General features: G+C 41.4%; 2 protein-coding genes across 4 annotated transcripts in view; both read right to left on the reverse strand.

The window, feature by feature from the left end:
- tanc1b (tetratricopeptide repeat, ankyrin repeat and coiled-coil containing 1b) overlaps positions 1 to 9,816 on the reverse strand; it is an 89,688-nt gene extending 79,872 nt beyond the window's left edge. For both annotated transcript variants that reach the window (XM_035604816.2, XM_035604815.2), the window contains exon 1: positions 9,666 to 9,816. The gene's annotated coding sequence lies outside the window, so the exon portion shown is untranslated. The remainder of the gene's footprint in view (positions 1 to 9,665) is intronic.
- A 2,323-nt stretch (positions 9,817 to 12,139) lies between these two features.
- On the reverse strand, positions 12,140 to 15,145 carry dap1b (death associated protein 1b). Of its 2 annotated transcripts, none has more exons than XM_035650916.2 (4): positions 14,943 to 15,145; positions 13,556 to 13,643; positions 13,318 to 13,381; positions 12,140 to 13,153 (listed from the first exon to the last, which is right to left on the reverse strand). In XM_035650916.2, the coding sequence occupies exons 1-4, from the start codon at positions 15,010 to 15,012 to the stop codon at positions 13,037 to 13,039; spliced, it is 339 nt and encodes a 112-aa protein (XP_035506809.2). In that variant the 5' UTR covers positions 15,013 to 15,145; the 3' UTR covers positions 12,140 to 13,036. The 2 variants fall into 2 exon arrangements, with proteins under 2 accessions (XP_035506809.2, XP_035506808.2); XM_035650915.2 differs by having other exon boundaries at positions 13,318 to 13,384; positions 14,943 to 15,140.
- Between the last annotated feature and the right edge of the window lie 395 nt (positions 15,146 to 15,540).

The raw sequence follows: 15,540 nt of genomic DNA on the forward strand, positions 1-15,540 counted from the left end.
TCAAGGTAACACCTGGATTTGTGTTTCATTCTGAAATACCCAGGGACACACATGTAAAATAACCCTCCTCCCATTTCTCCAACCTTGCTCAAATTATTTTATATTTTCACACTTCGCACTTTAACAACTTACAACAGAAAATTTCTGGAATGTATTTTTTCATAAATCAAGTACTAGTACCAAAACAAATAGGAAAATATGATTCATAAGAATAGCTAATACTGCATCTAGAAAAACAGAAATTAAAGCTGACGAGAAATATCCTCAGGTGCAATCCATATCCATCAATGGATTTTCTTCAAGTCAAGTGCAATGTCTTGTATCACTGCACAGGCTACTGTATGATTGATGATGAGCTTCAATATACAAGATCAAATCAGCAAGAGGAAAACATCTGTTTATCCAGTCTGTATTCTGGCCATGGATGATAATTCTTAGGGACTGATCTGATTTCATTATATCAAGGTATAGAAGTAGCAGAATTTAACCCTACTTCAACTGAATACATCCACAGGATAGATGAAGAAATCAGTCACAATATCAGGTTTAATGCATTATAAAAGGTAGTACTTAATGATACCTAACATGATTAAACTCAGGTTAGCCTCAGACATCTTCCGGCAAATCACAGTATACAATTACAACTCTAGTGTCGTTGTTTAGTGATGCTGGCGAGTCACAGTAAGGTGAAATGATTTAAAAATTCTAGAATTAAAGAAGAAAACTAAATAATACTAAAACAACAACAACATTTAATACCCATTAATACCCACTACTAGCAGCGTTATTTTCTGATAACACTAATAGATAGCTAATATTAATTTAACATATAATGCTATTAATAAGTTTAACCAAGGCTGAGAGCCTCCAGGTTGTGAGGCTGAGTGATGGTTTGAGCTAAATGCTAATGTCGCCAACCAAGTTCACTGTGGCAAGGCTAAAATTAAGAGGCTAGCCAGGTATAATGTTATGGGTTAGTATGTTAGCATGTCAAAATTGGTCATTAGCGCATTCATTTTACAAGTATATAAAAGTTTGACCTGATGATAGCGCTACCTGAAATATTGATTGTACAGGACCACGTGACATGAGACTGTGAGGTAAGCTACAGAATGTTGTTCTTGTTGGTTTTCTGGATGCCTCTGCTTATGATAACCATTGTCATGACAGCAGGGTAAACACCGAGTGTGATGCTGAAGACACGGGTCTGCTTTCTTTCTTCATCTATGTATTTTACAGCAGTAGTATAGTATGATAGATCATGGTGCATTAGTCTGGCCAGCAGAGCTGCTGACTGCTGTGTGGGAGCTGGCTTCCCATCTCCACAGTAACAATAAACATCACCCAGGTTAACTCATAGGAAATGAAAACCGCCCTCTTGAAACTCCAAAAGCCAACATGACAAATTCCTTCCCCCCCCCCCCCCCCCCCCCCCCCCCCCGTTACAGCCAAAACACACACACACACACACACACAGAGTCAACTCCCACTGAGAATGAGACACCACCTCTTCAGCCATCATCTGTACTAAATCACTTCTTATTTTGAGCTATGACTGAATTAGCCGTTTTTTTATCCTGAGGTGAGAATTAACCCATTATAAAAGGGTTATCTGGTGCATAACAATCATAGTAAATATAAAAATAAGAGAAAGGATAAAGCTAATTAAAATGCAAGCTCTGTAAGTACAAAGGGGAAGATAAAGACAAAAACTTAAATTTTAAACAGGTTTGAGGACAAAAACTTAAATTTTAAACAGGTTTGAGGACAATATGTTTTGATGTTGCCTGAGCCTTAGGCTGTTTTTATTGGAAGTAGACGTTAGGATTCCTGAAGAAAAAAACCCGTTAATGAAATCAAAGTGTGGATCCTATGAAAGCTAAGGGCACCACAGTCGACAGCAAATTCAGCCAAGCCTCAGCTGTAGGTGAGTTATGACGGTGACCTTTGTGAGAGCGTCTTGTCAGACAGGAGCCATGGACTTCATGGTATGCAGCAGGATGAGAATCAAGATTCATGTCAAGGCATTTTAGCTCTGTTTCGAGATTAGCCTCAAACCGAGGCCCCTTAGAAGGGGCCACTCAAAATAACAGAAGAAGAGTGAAGGTCCCTCAGTAGACTCAGTGGACACTGGATGAGAGACGAAATAGATTATCAGTGTTCGTGGTACTGCCTCTTCTTTAGTGTCTTCAAAAGTCTTCAGCAGGCTTCAAAATGGCAATCAAAGAGATGAAGTCAGAAAGGGACTATAGAAACGACCTGAAGTCTATATAAATCGAAAAATAATTGATGATCGTATGGTAGGAATGACATCATCATGATGCCACTAGCAATAATGCTAAAATGCATTACCTTTTGCAAACAATAACATTTACGACACAATCTACAACTTATACAGATTAGCCAATCATTTGTAATCATATGGTATAAATGACCTCATGACAACGATGATTATGAAATGGCATTATAACAATAAATTGTCTGATTGGGTTACAGTAAGTGGGCAGGGAATGCATCACCCCTCCAATGCTTTTCATTTTGTTTTAACAATAACTAATGGCAGTTAAAAATGCTTCTCCACGACTGCCACTTCAGCCAGTCATACGGTTTGTCAGCTGTGTGACCTTCTCATGTGGGCTGCCTGTTACCTTGGAGCAACTCAAGGTAGCAATGAAAACGACTCCAGTCTAAGGTACAATGTGAAGACGGTTGACTTTCAGAGGAGAGTAATAGGAACCCAGAGCGGTTAAGAGGTGCCTCAGGGTATCAACATGTGTGTGTTTTCCAGGTCACCATTGAATTGATAGAGTTCAAATCCACACAGGTTGTGGAGCAGAAAAGATCTTCACCTGCACAATGCTGACATGACATGTGGTTAATGGAACTACCTTGCTTTACCGCAGTCATCTGAGAAGACAGCTATATATAGAACGGAAACGGGATTGTTTGCACCAGTTGCCTCTGGCAGGTAAGCGTTTCACAGACGGCAGCCGTTGGTGAGTTGGAGGCTGCTTTGTCCTGTTAGGCGGCAGACAATAGAAAGAGCACCCTTAAGCTCAGAATAACTTCACCTCTCTTCCAGGGCGACTGCGACCTGCAATTTTCCACCATACGCGTCCATTTTTTCCTGCTGAAACGCCCCGTCAGCTCTCCTCATCAACCGATTCTACATGACTGATCACTATCAGATTTCCAAACTGTTGTCATGGCAACATGGAAATTCTCACCATGGGCTGACCATTCGAGCTTGTTCATTACCCACCGCCTAAAAGTAATCAGATATGTCAAAATATTCCTGTGAACACTCGAAATTATCTGTTCTTTTGTTGTCCATTCACTGAGTGCAGGAAGCAGGCCCGGTCTGGACGGTGAGTTCAAGTGGTCCACAAACAATGGGAAGTTTGTGAACAACCCTTGAAGGAGGAAGTGTAGGGAGCGGGTATGGAGGACAACACAGTGGCGGTGACGGCCATTGTAAGCAAAGGTTGTTATTCACACTAACACGAGTGGAAAGGAGATAACAAAAGAACAGACATTTTTATGTAACATTGCTTCCTGCACTGCCCCCCACCTTAAAGCCTATGAAAAGCACGCCTTCATCTTATAATGAGCAAAAAGGGAAATGTCTTGGAACACCAGGAGGAAAAGATTATTTTTCACTCATTAATATAATACTGCAGCCAACATAAAATTACAATTTGGCATTGGGTACCCATTGGTGCTATTATCTTAGAAAAAAAACAACAACAATCCAGTGTATTGTGTATGTTGGCAGCTAAAATTGCTCAAGAATATGCATTAAATACTGTTAAATGATAAAGTCAAATGACGGCTATTAGTTGAGAACGCTGCACCATTGTTCCCTTCCTTCAGGAAATCCTTGAGCACCAATGGGCCTTTTCACAGCAGACATTCTGACGTGTTACAGCAGTAAATAGCACAGGTGTTACTGATAACAGTAACAATGGCTCTGTTCAGTTTGAGTGTCCCAGTCAGACATTACAGTGTGTGACAGTGAGCCAGCCACGCTCTGTACCAGGACCCTGAAACTGAGGCAGCAGAGTGGAATTCAGCCTGTCAGTCATTTTGTCACTTACACTTGTGCTTTTCCGGCTGTGGCATGTCAAATTGTCTGTTGTGAAAAATACCTATTAGCAGCAACAGTAAGACTTTCAATTGAAGATTACACAACAACAAACGCGTCTCATCTGCGTATCTACGAGAGTTTTACGCAAGTCTATATAATAGAAGGGCACAATCAGCAGAAGCAACGTGTTCTGGATAAAACGGCAGCATCGTAACTGTGCTACACTACCAATTGCATGACATGTGGCGTTATTCATAAATATGACCATGTACCAACAGGAAATGAAACTGGTCTTTGGCAGTTACCAGATCTCAACCGTATTAGCACTTTGAAGGGAGATTTGGGACCCACGTCTCTCTAACACCATCATCAAAACAGTGGAGAATATCTCTTGGAAATTTGCATTTCATTCGTCCAGTAGAACTTGTACAATCGATGACAATGCACATGGAAGATTTCTCGAGATGGTGGCCCAACACTTTACAAATACACTTCATGATGTCTTTTCTTTTGATACCCGTTTGTACTGCATCAAAGATAGAAACAAAATTTCAAGGAGGTATTCTGTAAAACTGAGCGATGGGAAAACAAGCTGATTCTCACTTGTATTTGAACTCTGTGATTAATTTCTGCTTTACCTTGTGGGAAATTACACCGTCCCATCACATGCACAGGCAGATTCAGTTCTAGCTTAGGGCAAAGCCAGCTAGTCTGTTATTGAGGGGGGACTAGCTGCACAGCTCAGTGTGACATTAAAAGGATAACAAGTCTGATCTACTCATTAGACTGCCATGGGAAAGGTACTGACATTTTGGAAAGACTGTTTCACCCTCTGTGGCCACTTGTCCTTGATAATCTTTAATATGACTGATTGAATCCAGACACAGGCCTACTTTTTGGCTCACTGGTGACTTCTGTTAAACCTGTGTCTGCTTTAGCCCAGCTGTGTTGCCCTAGAAGTGTCAAGGCATGTTTTAGAGGGCAATCGTTGCTGTGAATTTATAGTTACACCCCAGGCTCAGGAAAGAGACAAAGCCTGAATTTAAATTGCTGGAATAAGACAAAACATTGCACATGCTTTTAAAATGAATATTGCCCTCCCTGGTTTACACAGATTAAAATTAAAAACTAGGCAGCCCATACGCTTTCATACCGTACCAACCAACACTGATTCATTGAGAAGTAAACATGTAAAGTGGGCTTGGCTTATAAGCTTTCTCTTTTTCTTTTGCTAATTCCCCTCTCTGAGCTTTTTCTTTTCTATCAATATAGTTTAAACTCTTTCCAATGTAGCTACACATGTCTCCTCTGAAATCATAAACCAGCCACATATTTAACTGTCAATCACTTCATCAGAGTTACAGTCATTAACTCCTGTTATCACTGCTGATTTAATCGTATCACACCATTACCGATTTGCCATTGCAATCAAGTGTTATTGGACATGCAGAATGAAACTAAATAAAGCTCCCCAATGAGCTTCCCAGGAAGCCTTCTATTTGATTAAGGGTAAAACATTAACACGTAGTGTTTAAAGTCTACAGGAAGTTTCTGCAAACACAAAGACAGATTCTCCTCATACTGAGATTTGTCGGTCAGAGGGTCAAAGAAATGAATCAGCTACAGCAATGTGGCAGACTTGACATTCCTTTTACCCTTTCAGCCACTACATATTCATCAAGCTTCATAACCAAAAGAGCACTTTGCAGATAAGAAGTCACCACCACTTTTCCTATAGTAATTATAGTAATTAATCGTTCAGTGGAGGTGTCCGACTCAGAGACCAACTAACATCGAAAAAATGTAGAGCTGCAACAGTTAATGGATTAATCGATTAGTAATCGACTACTTAATTAATCGCCAACTATTTTGACAATCGATTAACGATCAACATGTTTGACCATTTTATCGACCAAAGAACTTATCGGTTATAATTATTCTATATAATTATATATTATCGGAAATAACCAACAGAATAATTAATAAAGAAATAGATTGTTAGTTTCAGCCCTAAAAAAATGTTTTGTTTAATTCATTGTACAATGGGTACAACAGTCTTAGACCCAATTCCAATGTGTGCCTTTAAAGAGTCACTAACTTTGACTGGCATTCCCACAAAGTCTTGTGGGAACCACAAAGTCTTGTGGGAAGGAGATTCAGGGCTGTCCCACTGTGAAGAACCCACAATGTGTTGTAGTGTTAAGATAATGAGTCCAAGACCCCTCTCCCCTTCACATGAATGGGCGAGTGGTCTGAAGACTTTTGGGCCCCGCTGTATTTATCCAAATCACAATTAATAAAAATTGTAATTCTATCATTTAGCGAATTTAATATTAACAAAGTAAATATTTAGTCAAGGTGCTTTTTGAAAGTACTTAGCAACAAAAACTGGATTTCACAGTTTGCTATGTCGGAGTCACTGTGCACCACTGAATCTCTCTCTCCTGGGCAATCAGAGAGGCTTGACAAAAATGTTAATCAGTAACAGCTGTTACTAAGAAGCACTTCCAAACACACACACACACACACACACACACACGTGCTTCAGATGCATGTACGCAAGCATCAGTGCACATCCACACGTGCACAGACCTTGGAAACATATACATGCTTGTTCACCTGGACTTTCTACTCGTACTACAGAGAATACTGTACTTTTGCTGTGATGAATTATTGGTATGTAACACAGAGAAAAGCCTCAAACAAGGACCAACACCATCCCTGAAATACAAAGGCAACTCAATATGCACGGCTGTCACTTTGTAACGATTTAATAGATGACCTAAGGGGTTAATGGGCAATTAAAATTGAGAGGCAAGCAAGCCGATACATGAATTGTCATGAGCATTTAAGAAACTTAAGCAAATTCAATTACACAACCCAAACTTTTCCAGTAGCACTGACCCCAGATAATGTGTGTGATCCATTATACAAAACACTGAGAAATAATGAGAGCTGACAGTGAATGATATCGAGCCATTTCAGAACTTAAAGACTCACACATGATGTCCAGAACATGAATCTTTCTCTGAGAGGAATAATAATATCACAATACTGTTTCTACAGTTTAGAAGGAGACTGTGTCTCTCCTGGCTTAGAATTCAAAATGAGGTGTAACAATTCTGAAACAGGGAGCAAAACTGAGATAAATAAACATCCACAATCCCATATCCTGATACAGGACAACTAAAGTGTGATACCTCAACCCCCAATTAACATTATAAGCCATGTAAATCACTAAATGATTATGTATTGATTGTTAGGGGGAAGGTATATGAACATATATATGTTTCATTTACCCAAAAAGTTCAGTGTCTGAAATCAGCTAGAGTGAGTGATGGAGGTCATCATCATGGTTCCGCTTATATTTGTGGTAAGGTTTGGTTTTTAGTATCAAGTGTCGTTGAATCCCAAGTCCACTCAGTCACCACAATGTTACATTCAGGACTCATTCAAAAACTATCTTGGTTAAGCAGCATGCTGTCAGTGAGGGTCCTGAACTCTGATGATCCCTAAAAATCTGCCATTTCTATTGGACCCATGCGCTTACACAGTGAGTAGCCCTTTAAATAAAAAGGTACACAATAATGACCCATCGTAATCATCATCAACAACAACTCAGTATGTGCTGTCTGTCAGGTCACTGGCTCCAATAACTTTCTCTCCTCAGCCATAACAATGTGACTCGGATGCCAGCATCTGTTACTGGCCAACTGGCAGGGGACCATGGGAACCAGGCTCTGGAGAGACTGGAAGGAAAACTCTTGTGGCACATTCAATAAGTTGAGTGCTCTGTTGTACCAACGCCTCATAACACTGCAGTTGGTAGACAATTGTGGTCGCTCCAGCCTTGGCAGGGAGGCATAGAAAATCTATAATCTGCGTAAAATTGCCTGGAATTAATTTGGAAAGTTAACACCGAGTATCTCCAGACTAACAGGCATGACTGTCAGCAGCTAAGCCTGTTCCACCTGTTGAGTTTAAGATGAAAAAAAATCAACACCGTAGTAGATCCAGTGGAATTGCCAGATTAAGACTCGTAACTCGACATAGGAAATGGCAAATGTTGTGGCAGGTTCTATCAAGACAGAAAGCCAAGCGGCTGCGAGATTATGAAGATGTCATAACACATTCTCGGAGAGAGTGCGTCCAAATCAATGACTTCATGTGCTAACATTGATCAAAAGGTGCATCTTGGCATTTACAGGCTGGTTCTCGGGAGGGGGAAACCACAGCTCTGATTTTCTAAAGCACCTGGCTGAGCTACAAGAGGATTTCTCCATTGAATCTGTGCAGAAATCAGAAAAGGTCATCCGCAGCCGGCGTTCAGACTTCAATGACTCAATCCATGTGGGAGGACTAGATTACAGTCCTGCAGCCTGGAGCCTATGCCAATGTATCTGGGCTGGGTTTCGCTTTGAAAACCGCCGCGTCCCATCACAGAATACGGACTAACATTAGCATCAAACGAGACCACACAGCTCCGAGGAGAGTAATGAAGTGCACGTGCACCCGAGCGAGCGGGACGTTACTCAATACAACACAATCAGCGGCGTACCTTTGACAGATCTGTAAGACAGTTTCCTTGTCTTGAGGCGAGTTTGGAGATTACAGTTACAAGCACTCTGACAGGCCATTTGATTATCATCAGTATATCTACTAATCTATAGATGTTTTTAATGTATTGATCAATCAATCCAAAGAAAATAGCCTCAGGAGGTGTCTTTAACTTCAAACCTCTTGTTTTGTTCCGAGTAACAGTCCATAACATGAAGATCGTTCATTTAACACTGGTGTGAACCTCACAGAAAACTTGTGTTGAACCAGAGAAAGTTGACTGGTGGTGATCAAAATGTATTGATAACTGTAGCCAAAATGGAGTATCTTTGGAGTACCTGTGACAGGTGTCGCTCTCCTGACATCTTGAACACCACAGCCAGAGCAGACAAGAAACAACTCAGCCTATTTCAGAGGGGAACATGATGCTCCACTGTGTGGACTCTACTTCCGCTAATCGACCGACTAATCGTTCAGCGCTAAACTCAAAAGGGGCTGAGGCAAAGGTAAGAGTTGTTGCTCACTCTCAGAGTAAAACACAACCGGATGACGAGAGAGAGACAGCCGCTGCGCCCCGTTAGCTCCAGTTCACACGGAACCAAACGTTACCTGCGACTGAGGTCCGGCTCGAACCCGTTCAGAGTTCGGTTCAGAGTTCGGTTCAAAGTTCGGTTCAGAGTTCGGTTCAAAGTTCGGTTCAGAGTTCGGTTCAAAGTTCGGTTCAGAGTTCGGTTCAGAGTTCGGTTCAGAGTTCGGTTCAGAGTTCGGTTCGGTGACGTTTATTTGAAGCTGCGACGCAGAACGTTGGACCTCGACCACGGCGGCTAAATGAACACGGAGCAACTCGAAGGTAACACACGGCTGACAGCCGCGTCGTGAGTCGCGGGCATGTCCCGACATTCCTCCCGACAGGCAGACCGACTTCTCCTCGCTTCTCCTCGCGTCTCCTCGCGTCTGCCCGCCGACCGCACCTCGCTCACTCCATCGACGCGCTCTGGTGAGTCAGTTTGAAAAGTCTTACCTGTGAAAAGTCATGGGTATTAAAAGTTTTTTAAAAAGTTTCCCTCCGGTCCTCGAGCGTACGTTCTCCACACGGACTCGGTTCCCACTTGATCCACACAAGGTGGGCAGGCTGCGGGGCGGCAGGCTCCTCCCCCTCCTCTCACAGCATGAGGTCATGTGTGAGGGATGCACATCAACCAGACATCTCCCCCTCCATCCTCCTCTTCCTCCTCTTCCTCCTCTTCCTCATGTCTCTGTGCGTGCCTCATGGACATGAAGATATACGCAGTGGGACAACTATGCTGCATTAGGACCAAAAACTCTGTCCATCTCAATTTGCCTTCAATTTGCAATAATATTTTTTTATTGCTTATTATGATGGTTATTTTTCCAGAAATTGTCCTCGGGAATTATACACCAGTTAAAATAAAGGAAAAAATATATACATCAAATTGACCATGAGGTTCAGTTGAAAGCTCAGGGGGGGAGAAAAAAAATATTATTTGCCCCTAGTGGTGGTTATTTTGTTTGCACATAAAGCATTACTCTTTTATTTGCTAAAATAATGGTCGAGATACAGTTTCCTCTCTACTCCTCCAAGAAAGAGAATAACTCAACAATATGTCTTTTATCTACACAGTTTGAAAAAAAGATTAAAAAAATTAACCAGCATTGAAACTGCAAACTAACTGATCAATGAGGTTACTTGTACTTGTACTGATGTTCCACTTGGCTACATATAAGAGTTGGAGTAGAACTGATTAGTTTACTGACCAATTAACCCACTTGTGTTTGATTACATAACTGTTAAAGACACTTACATAAGAAATTATGTCAAACAGTTTCTGGTTCCAGCTGGTTTTGGATTCTGCCTAAATAAATAAATAAAAAACACCACTCATTTATTTTCTCTTAATGATTGCAAAAAGGATGAATAGACTGATAACTCATATGTGAATGATATCAAAATTCAAAGTTCTACTCCGACTTGATCGTATGCCTTACTATTTCGTAGTTATTTGCTTCTCTGCAGTTAAAGCTATTACAGGCAAAACACAAAGCTGCTCATAAAATGTGATGCATTGCGACATTAAAAACTCCCAGGGTATAAAAAAAAGTAACATGGCAACACCTGGAATGGCTGTAGCATTAAAACTGTCTTATTGCTCTGAAAGGAATCATTCTTCATAAGGAATACATTTTTACTCCTGAGCCAACATGTCTGTAGGCCAAATACAACTTTAAAAACTTGTAATGGAGTATTTTTTACATTGTGAGAATTTTATTTAAAATAAATAATCCTGCACACTTCTTCCACCTCTGCCCGACTCACACACACTCAAACGTAGCTTATTTGAAATGAGCCTCTTGATGCCTACATTCAAAAATACAGGTTGTCCGGCTGTTAACAATCTTAGCAATTGCACTGTGCAACTTCCTCCTTGCTAATGGACATTGGGTAGAAGATGGGTTGAAAGATGAGTCAAAGCTTTTATGTCAATTTTGGGTAATTGATTTAGGTCTGTATTAGTGGCCGTTAAAAGCCAGATGCCACTCGGTATCTGTCTCTGAGCTGCTGAATCCGGATCCTTAGCATTTTATAATTCATATCTGATCTTAGATCTTAACTTAGATCTTATGTCTTTGTAAAGACTAAAATGTTGTCACCACACAAGCACGGAAAACAGTACTGGGTAACGTTATAATCAAACAAATCCGTAAAATATGCACATGAATGCTTGTTATTTTATAACTGTAATTAAATACACTGTAAGGCTTGTTAGACTGTTGGACTCAGCCAGGTCTGACAACTGAAGCTTACATTACACCTTAGACTTTGGCGACCTCATGAGGTAACAATATTTCATACAGCTTGTTTCATGTGCAAAGCCAGCAATATTGAACAAGGTACCATCATGAACTCCTTAGTTTCAGGTTGTTTTTACTGTAATTCTGTATTGATTATAAGCTGCAAAATGTGGGGGGTTATCTTTTATTATTTTACATCAAGCCTGCATGTTTGACTGGGGTGAAACATGCAGGAGCACATTCTGGGAGAGCAGACCACATCTTCTCGGCCGTCCCACTCCTCAGTGTGTGGTGGCGTTGTGCAGTCAGTGTGCAGTGTTTGCTCAGCAGTGTGGTGGGCGGCGCAGGGGTCAGCGAGGCTCCTCACATGGAGGGGGAATGGGCAGACACTGGCAGCGAAATGAAAACCATGTCTGCAAGTCACAAGACCACCAACTGCTCCGCTCGTCAAACAGAGCCAGACGGGGTCTCTGAACTCCACACACAGATGGTATCAAAGGCGTGTGCGGACAGCGTGAGCATCACAGAGACTCTGGGGTCGACACATTGTGTTTACAGGGAGATCAGTCATGTACTTTCTTTGCCGAACACACGGCGAGCAGATATTGTTTGTGGACTTTTCTTTGCTGCACACAGAAAACCCCATTTATTTACACAAGGACATATGACATACAGAGTTCTGGGCTTGGTGATAAAATAACTATTGTTTTAATTGGGTTGTTTTTTTTCTTTACACTTCCAGAGGGTTGTTTTTTTTCCCCATTGAAACAAAAATCACAATCTCTCGTCAGCATCTGCATTGGTAAAGCATTGTTTAAACAATGTGTTAATGCTAAGGTTAGGTAGCATATAAATCCAATCAATCAAAACATGGGACTATCGAACTGAGGCACGTAGAAGGAATATTTTCAAACTAGAACTACATTCATGTTGATAAAAGACTAAACTGTCTTAAAATAGGAAAATGTTATTTTCTTACAGACTGAATTTAGGCATACAAGTCATTGGTGCCTTGTTATACTAGTCATGATTTCCAGGTAAATGTTTGAAATGGCAATGGAAGCTTTAACAGATTCTGTAATTGTTATTTGACCCCAAAGTTCATAAATGGCTATTTGCTGCCACCTAGGGATCATTGCTGCTTACTGCAAAAACAAAACTGGAAATAAGTAGTCTGCAACACAGTGACATCATGCTTTTTTTTATTATTAAATCTAATAAGTGCCAAGTAATGCATAGATTTCACTTTAGAAAAACCCAACAAGTAACAGCCTCAAAAGCCAAACTTATAACCCCCCCATCCCCCCCTTCCACATACCGATACCAAAATGCCATCGTCAGCTGGAAAATATAACTACAGCATGACCACATATTATGACAAGCAAGCACAGCCTGAAAAAGCTTACAATTTTTCTACAAAGTATATACAGAGCATAATGAACATCTTTTACATCAGCACTTCACAGACAACCTGTCAACTCCCCCCCCCCTCCCCCCAGAGTGTCGAACCCTTCATGTCTATCTTTCACAGTCGACTTAACATGGCAACCCCTCTGGGGGCGTTCTGAAAACACGTGCCGTTCAAAACTTCCTCGGCTGCTGAATGAAAAAGGTCCTGGGTGAGTGGGTCTTCTCCACCGCGGGGCGCACCTTGCTGTGCCTCACGCTCACTGGCGTCTCTGGAAAGTTGTGGCTCAGCTGTAAAAAGACGTTCAGGCGAAGAGTTTATTAACATCCACAGGGGCTGTGGCCTCGGAGGCACTGCAGCTAATCCACTTGTGCCCCAGAACAGTTTTACTCAACATGCAAATTATAAAACTTTTTTAAAAAAAGGAGAGGGAGGCGGCAAAGTTTTTGTTTACCTTGTCGAGAGTTCCTGACAGAAGTAAGCCAACTTGCTGCATCCGGTTGGAGGTGGCAAGGGACCTGCTGCAAGTACACGCACGTTTCAAATTGAGAAGTTTCCCATGACTTTAAAAAGCTAATTTCTACATGCTCCAAAGGCTGCAGGGCTTTATAGCACCTTACGGTTTGAAGCAACATTAAATTCCACGTATCCGGGAGTTCAACACATCAAACATTTGTGAAAGATGTAGCTACCTCAGTTTATCAGCCCTCTTGGTCTCCTTCTCTGGAGTGGCACTCTCTTCCAAACCTTTCTTGGCCACGCGTTTACCTCCAGCCTTCACTACGGACCCAGAAAGAAGAAGACAAAAGGTTAAATATATTCCCTGAAAAAAAATATATGAGCTGCATAAAAAAAAAAAAAACAGAATTCCACATGCACTTGTGCTTAGCAGATGTTAAAGATCAGCCTGTTTGCAGAATGCATTAGATCCTCCATACGCCATTCCTGGAGGGAAAAAAGATTTTAAAACAGCATGAGAAAAATTAAGAAGGAATCAGAGTGAGAGATAGAAACCGTGTCGCAGTAGGACAAGCACAGTTGTACCCGATGACAACAATTATGGCTCTGGAATCAACTTCATTATTTTCCTGCTGTGACATGTTCAAAATGTCTGCTGTGCAAAAGGCCTGTTTGTTGTTGTTGTTGTTAAAAACACCACACGGATGGTGAAAAGTGCGGCAGCTGGGCCAGAGCTCAGAGGCCTAAACCTCAGTGGGGGTTAGGGGTAAATCTGAGGGGGTCGCAAGGTGATTAAAGGGTTAATAAAAGAACAAAATGTCCCACAAAAACTGAACGTTTCTATTTTCTTCTTCTAAAACTGTTACATGTTCTTTAGGAAATACAGTATATATACATATATACACACATATATACATATATTAATTAATTCCTTTAAAAGGAGTGCTGGTCTCAAGTTGACTTTGCTATATTGTAAACCAAAAGGGTTGGGTATGCAGACAACATGGAACCCTTGTGATCTATATAAATAAAAGTATTTAAAATCCAATAGTCCCTATATATTGAAATAAAAGGAGGCATGGTACTGACAATAAAGACTACACAAACATGAAATACTTCTTAAAGCGCTTCTCCGTGGAAACTTGCAAAACATGAACGGGGCACCGATGCGAACACACGAATAGAAGAAGACCTGCAGATCGCAGTGGTCTGGGGCGAACACACTGGTGCACGACGGCGGTCGAACGTGCAGCAAACGGAGGCTCGTCTGAAACGAGCGGTTCAGACCTGCACCGTGTTATTTCCGCTCGACTCGAGCCAACAGGCCTCCTGACGCTCGGAGCGATGCAACTGATGTGACCACGGCACATCGAAGCATCGCACTCATTCACCACGCTACGATCACAACGCAGCATCTACCCGATGGTCAAAAACACGAAAAGTGTGTGAGATGCTTGGTGCAGCGCAGAGGAGCTGGTCGCTGGGCTCAGTGTCTGGGGCCGAGCAGAGGGGGAAAACAACAACGCTGCGGTCCAAGTGTTGTAAAGAAAAGAAAAAAAAAAGATATGTACAAATGTAAAAAGTGCAACACGAGTTCCGGGTGTGCGCACGGATGATTACCTGCAGGAGGGTGTCCTGCCTTCAGCAGCGGAGCCGCCTTCGCTCCGGACTTGGTCAGTTGCTGCACCATTTTCAAAAAGTTTCACGGAGAAATGCAAAAGAAAACAGCAGCGAACTCTTCTCGCTCGGCGCCGCCTGCGTCGTTTTTAAAGCTCAGACGCGGGTGACGTAGCCGCGTGGATACAGGAAGTCCTGCTGCCGGGGACACGCCCCCTTTGTTGTTTTTCTCTCTGACGTTGAGGCTTTTAACTCATAAAGTGGGAACGGCAACAACATCAGGTCATAATTGTGTGTATATACATCATACGCCTATTTAAGCTGCCAATGTTTTATTTATCATACACACACATATATATATATATATATATATCATCTTATTTTGCTATTTTGCCATCTATATTTTCCACGTTTTAATTATGAACTGTTGAATCAATCAAGGCAGGCAGATCCCAAAGCTCAACTTGAATACATTCACTTTAACACTGTCTGTTCGTTAGGGCTTATTTATAGACTAAACTCACTATAAACAAATAAATAATAATAAAAAACTTTCTCAATCAGGGTGTCAAGACATAAAACTTATTTTTACTTTTTGTGT

Source organism: Scophthalmus maximus, chromosome 14 (assembly GCF_022379125.1).
Source record: "Scophthalmus maximus strain ysfricsl-2021 chromosome 14, ASM2237912v1, whole genome shotgun sequence".
NCBI lineage: Eukaryota > Metazoa > Chordata > Actinopteri > Pleuronectiformes > Scophthalmidae > Scophthalmus > Scophthalmus maximus.

Coding starts and splice junctions, on each gene's coding strand:
- dap1b (XM_035650915.2), bottom strand. CDS start 15,012: ATGGTGCAGCAACTGACCAAGTCCGGAGCGAAGGCGGCTCCGCTGCTG. Junction 13,644..14,942: donor GGCAGGACACCCTCCTGCAG/GTAATCATCCGT, acceptor CTGGGTCCGTAG/TGAAGGCTGGAGGTAAACGC. Junction 13,385..13,555: donor AAGAGGGCTGATAAACTGAG/GTAGCTACATCT, acceptor GTGTACTTGCAG/CAGGTCCCTTGCCACCTCCA.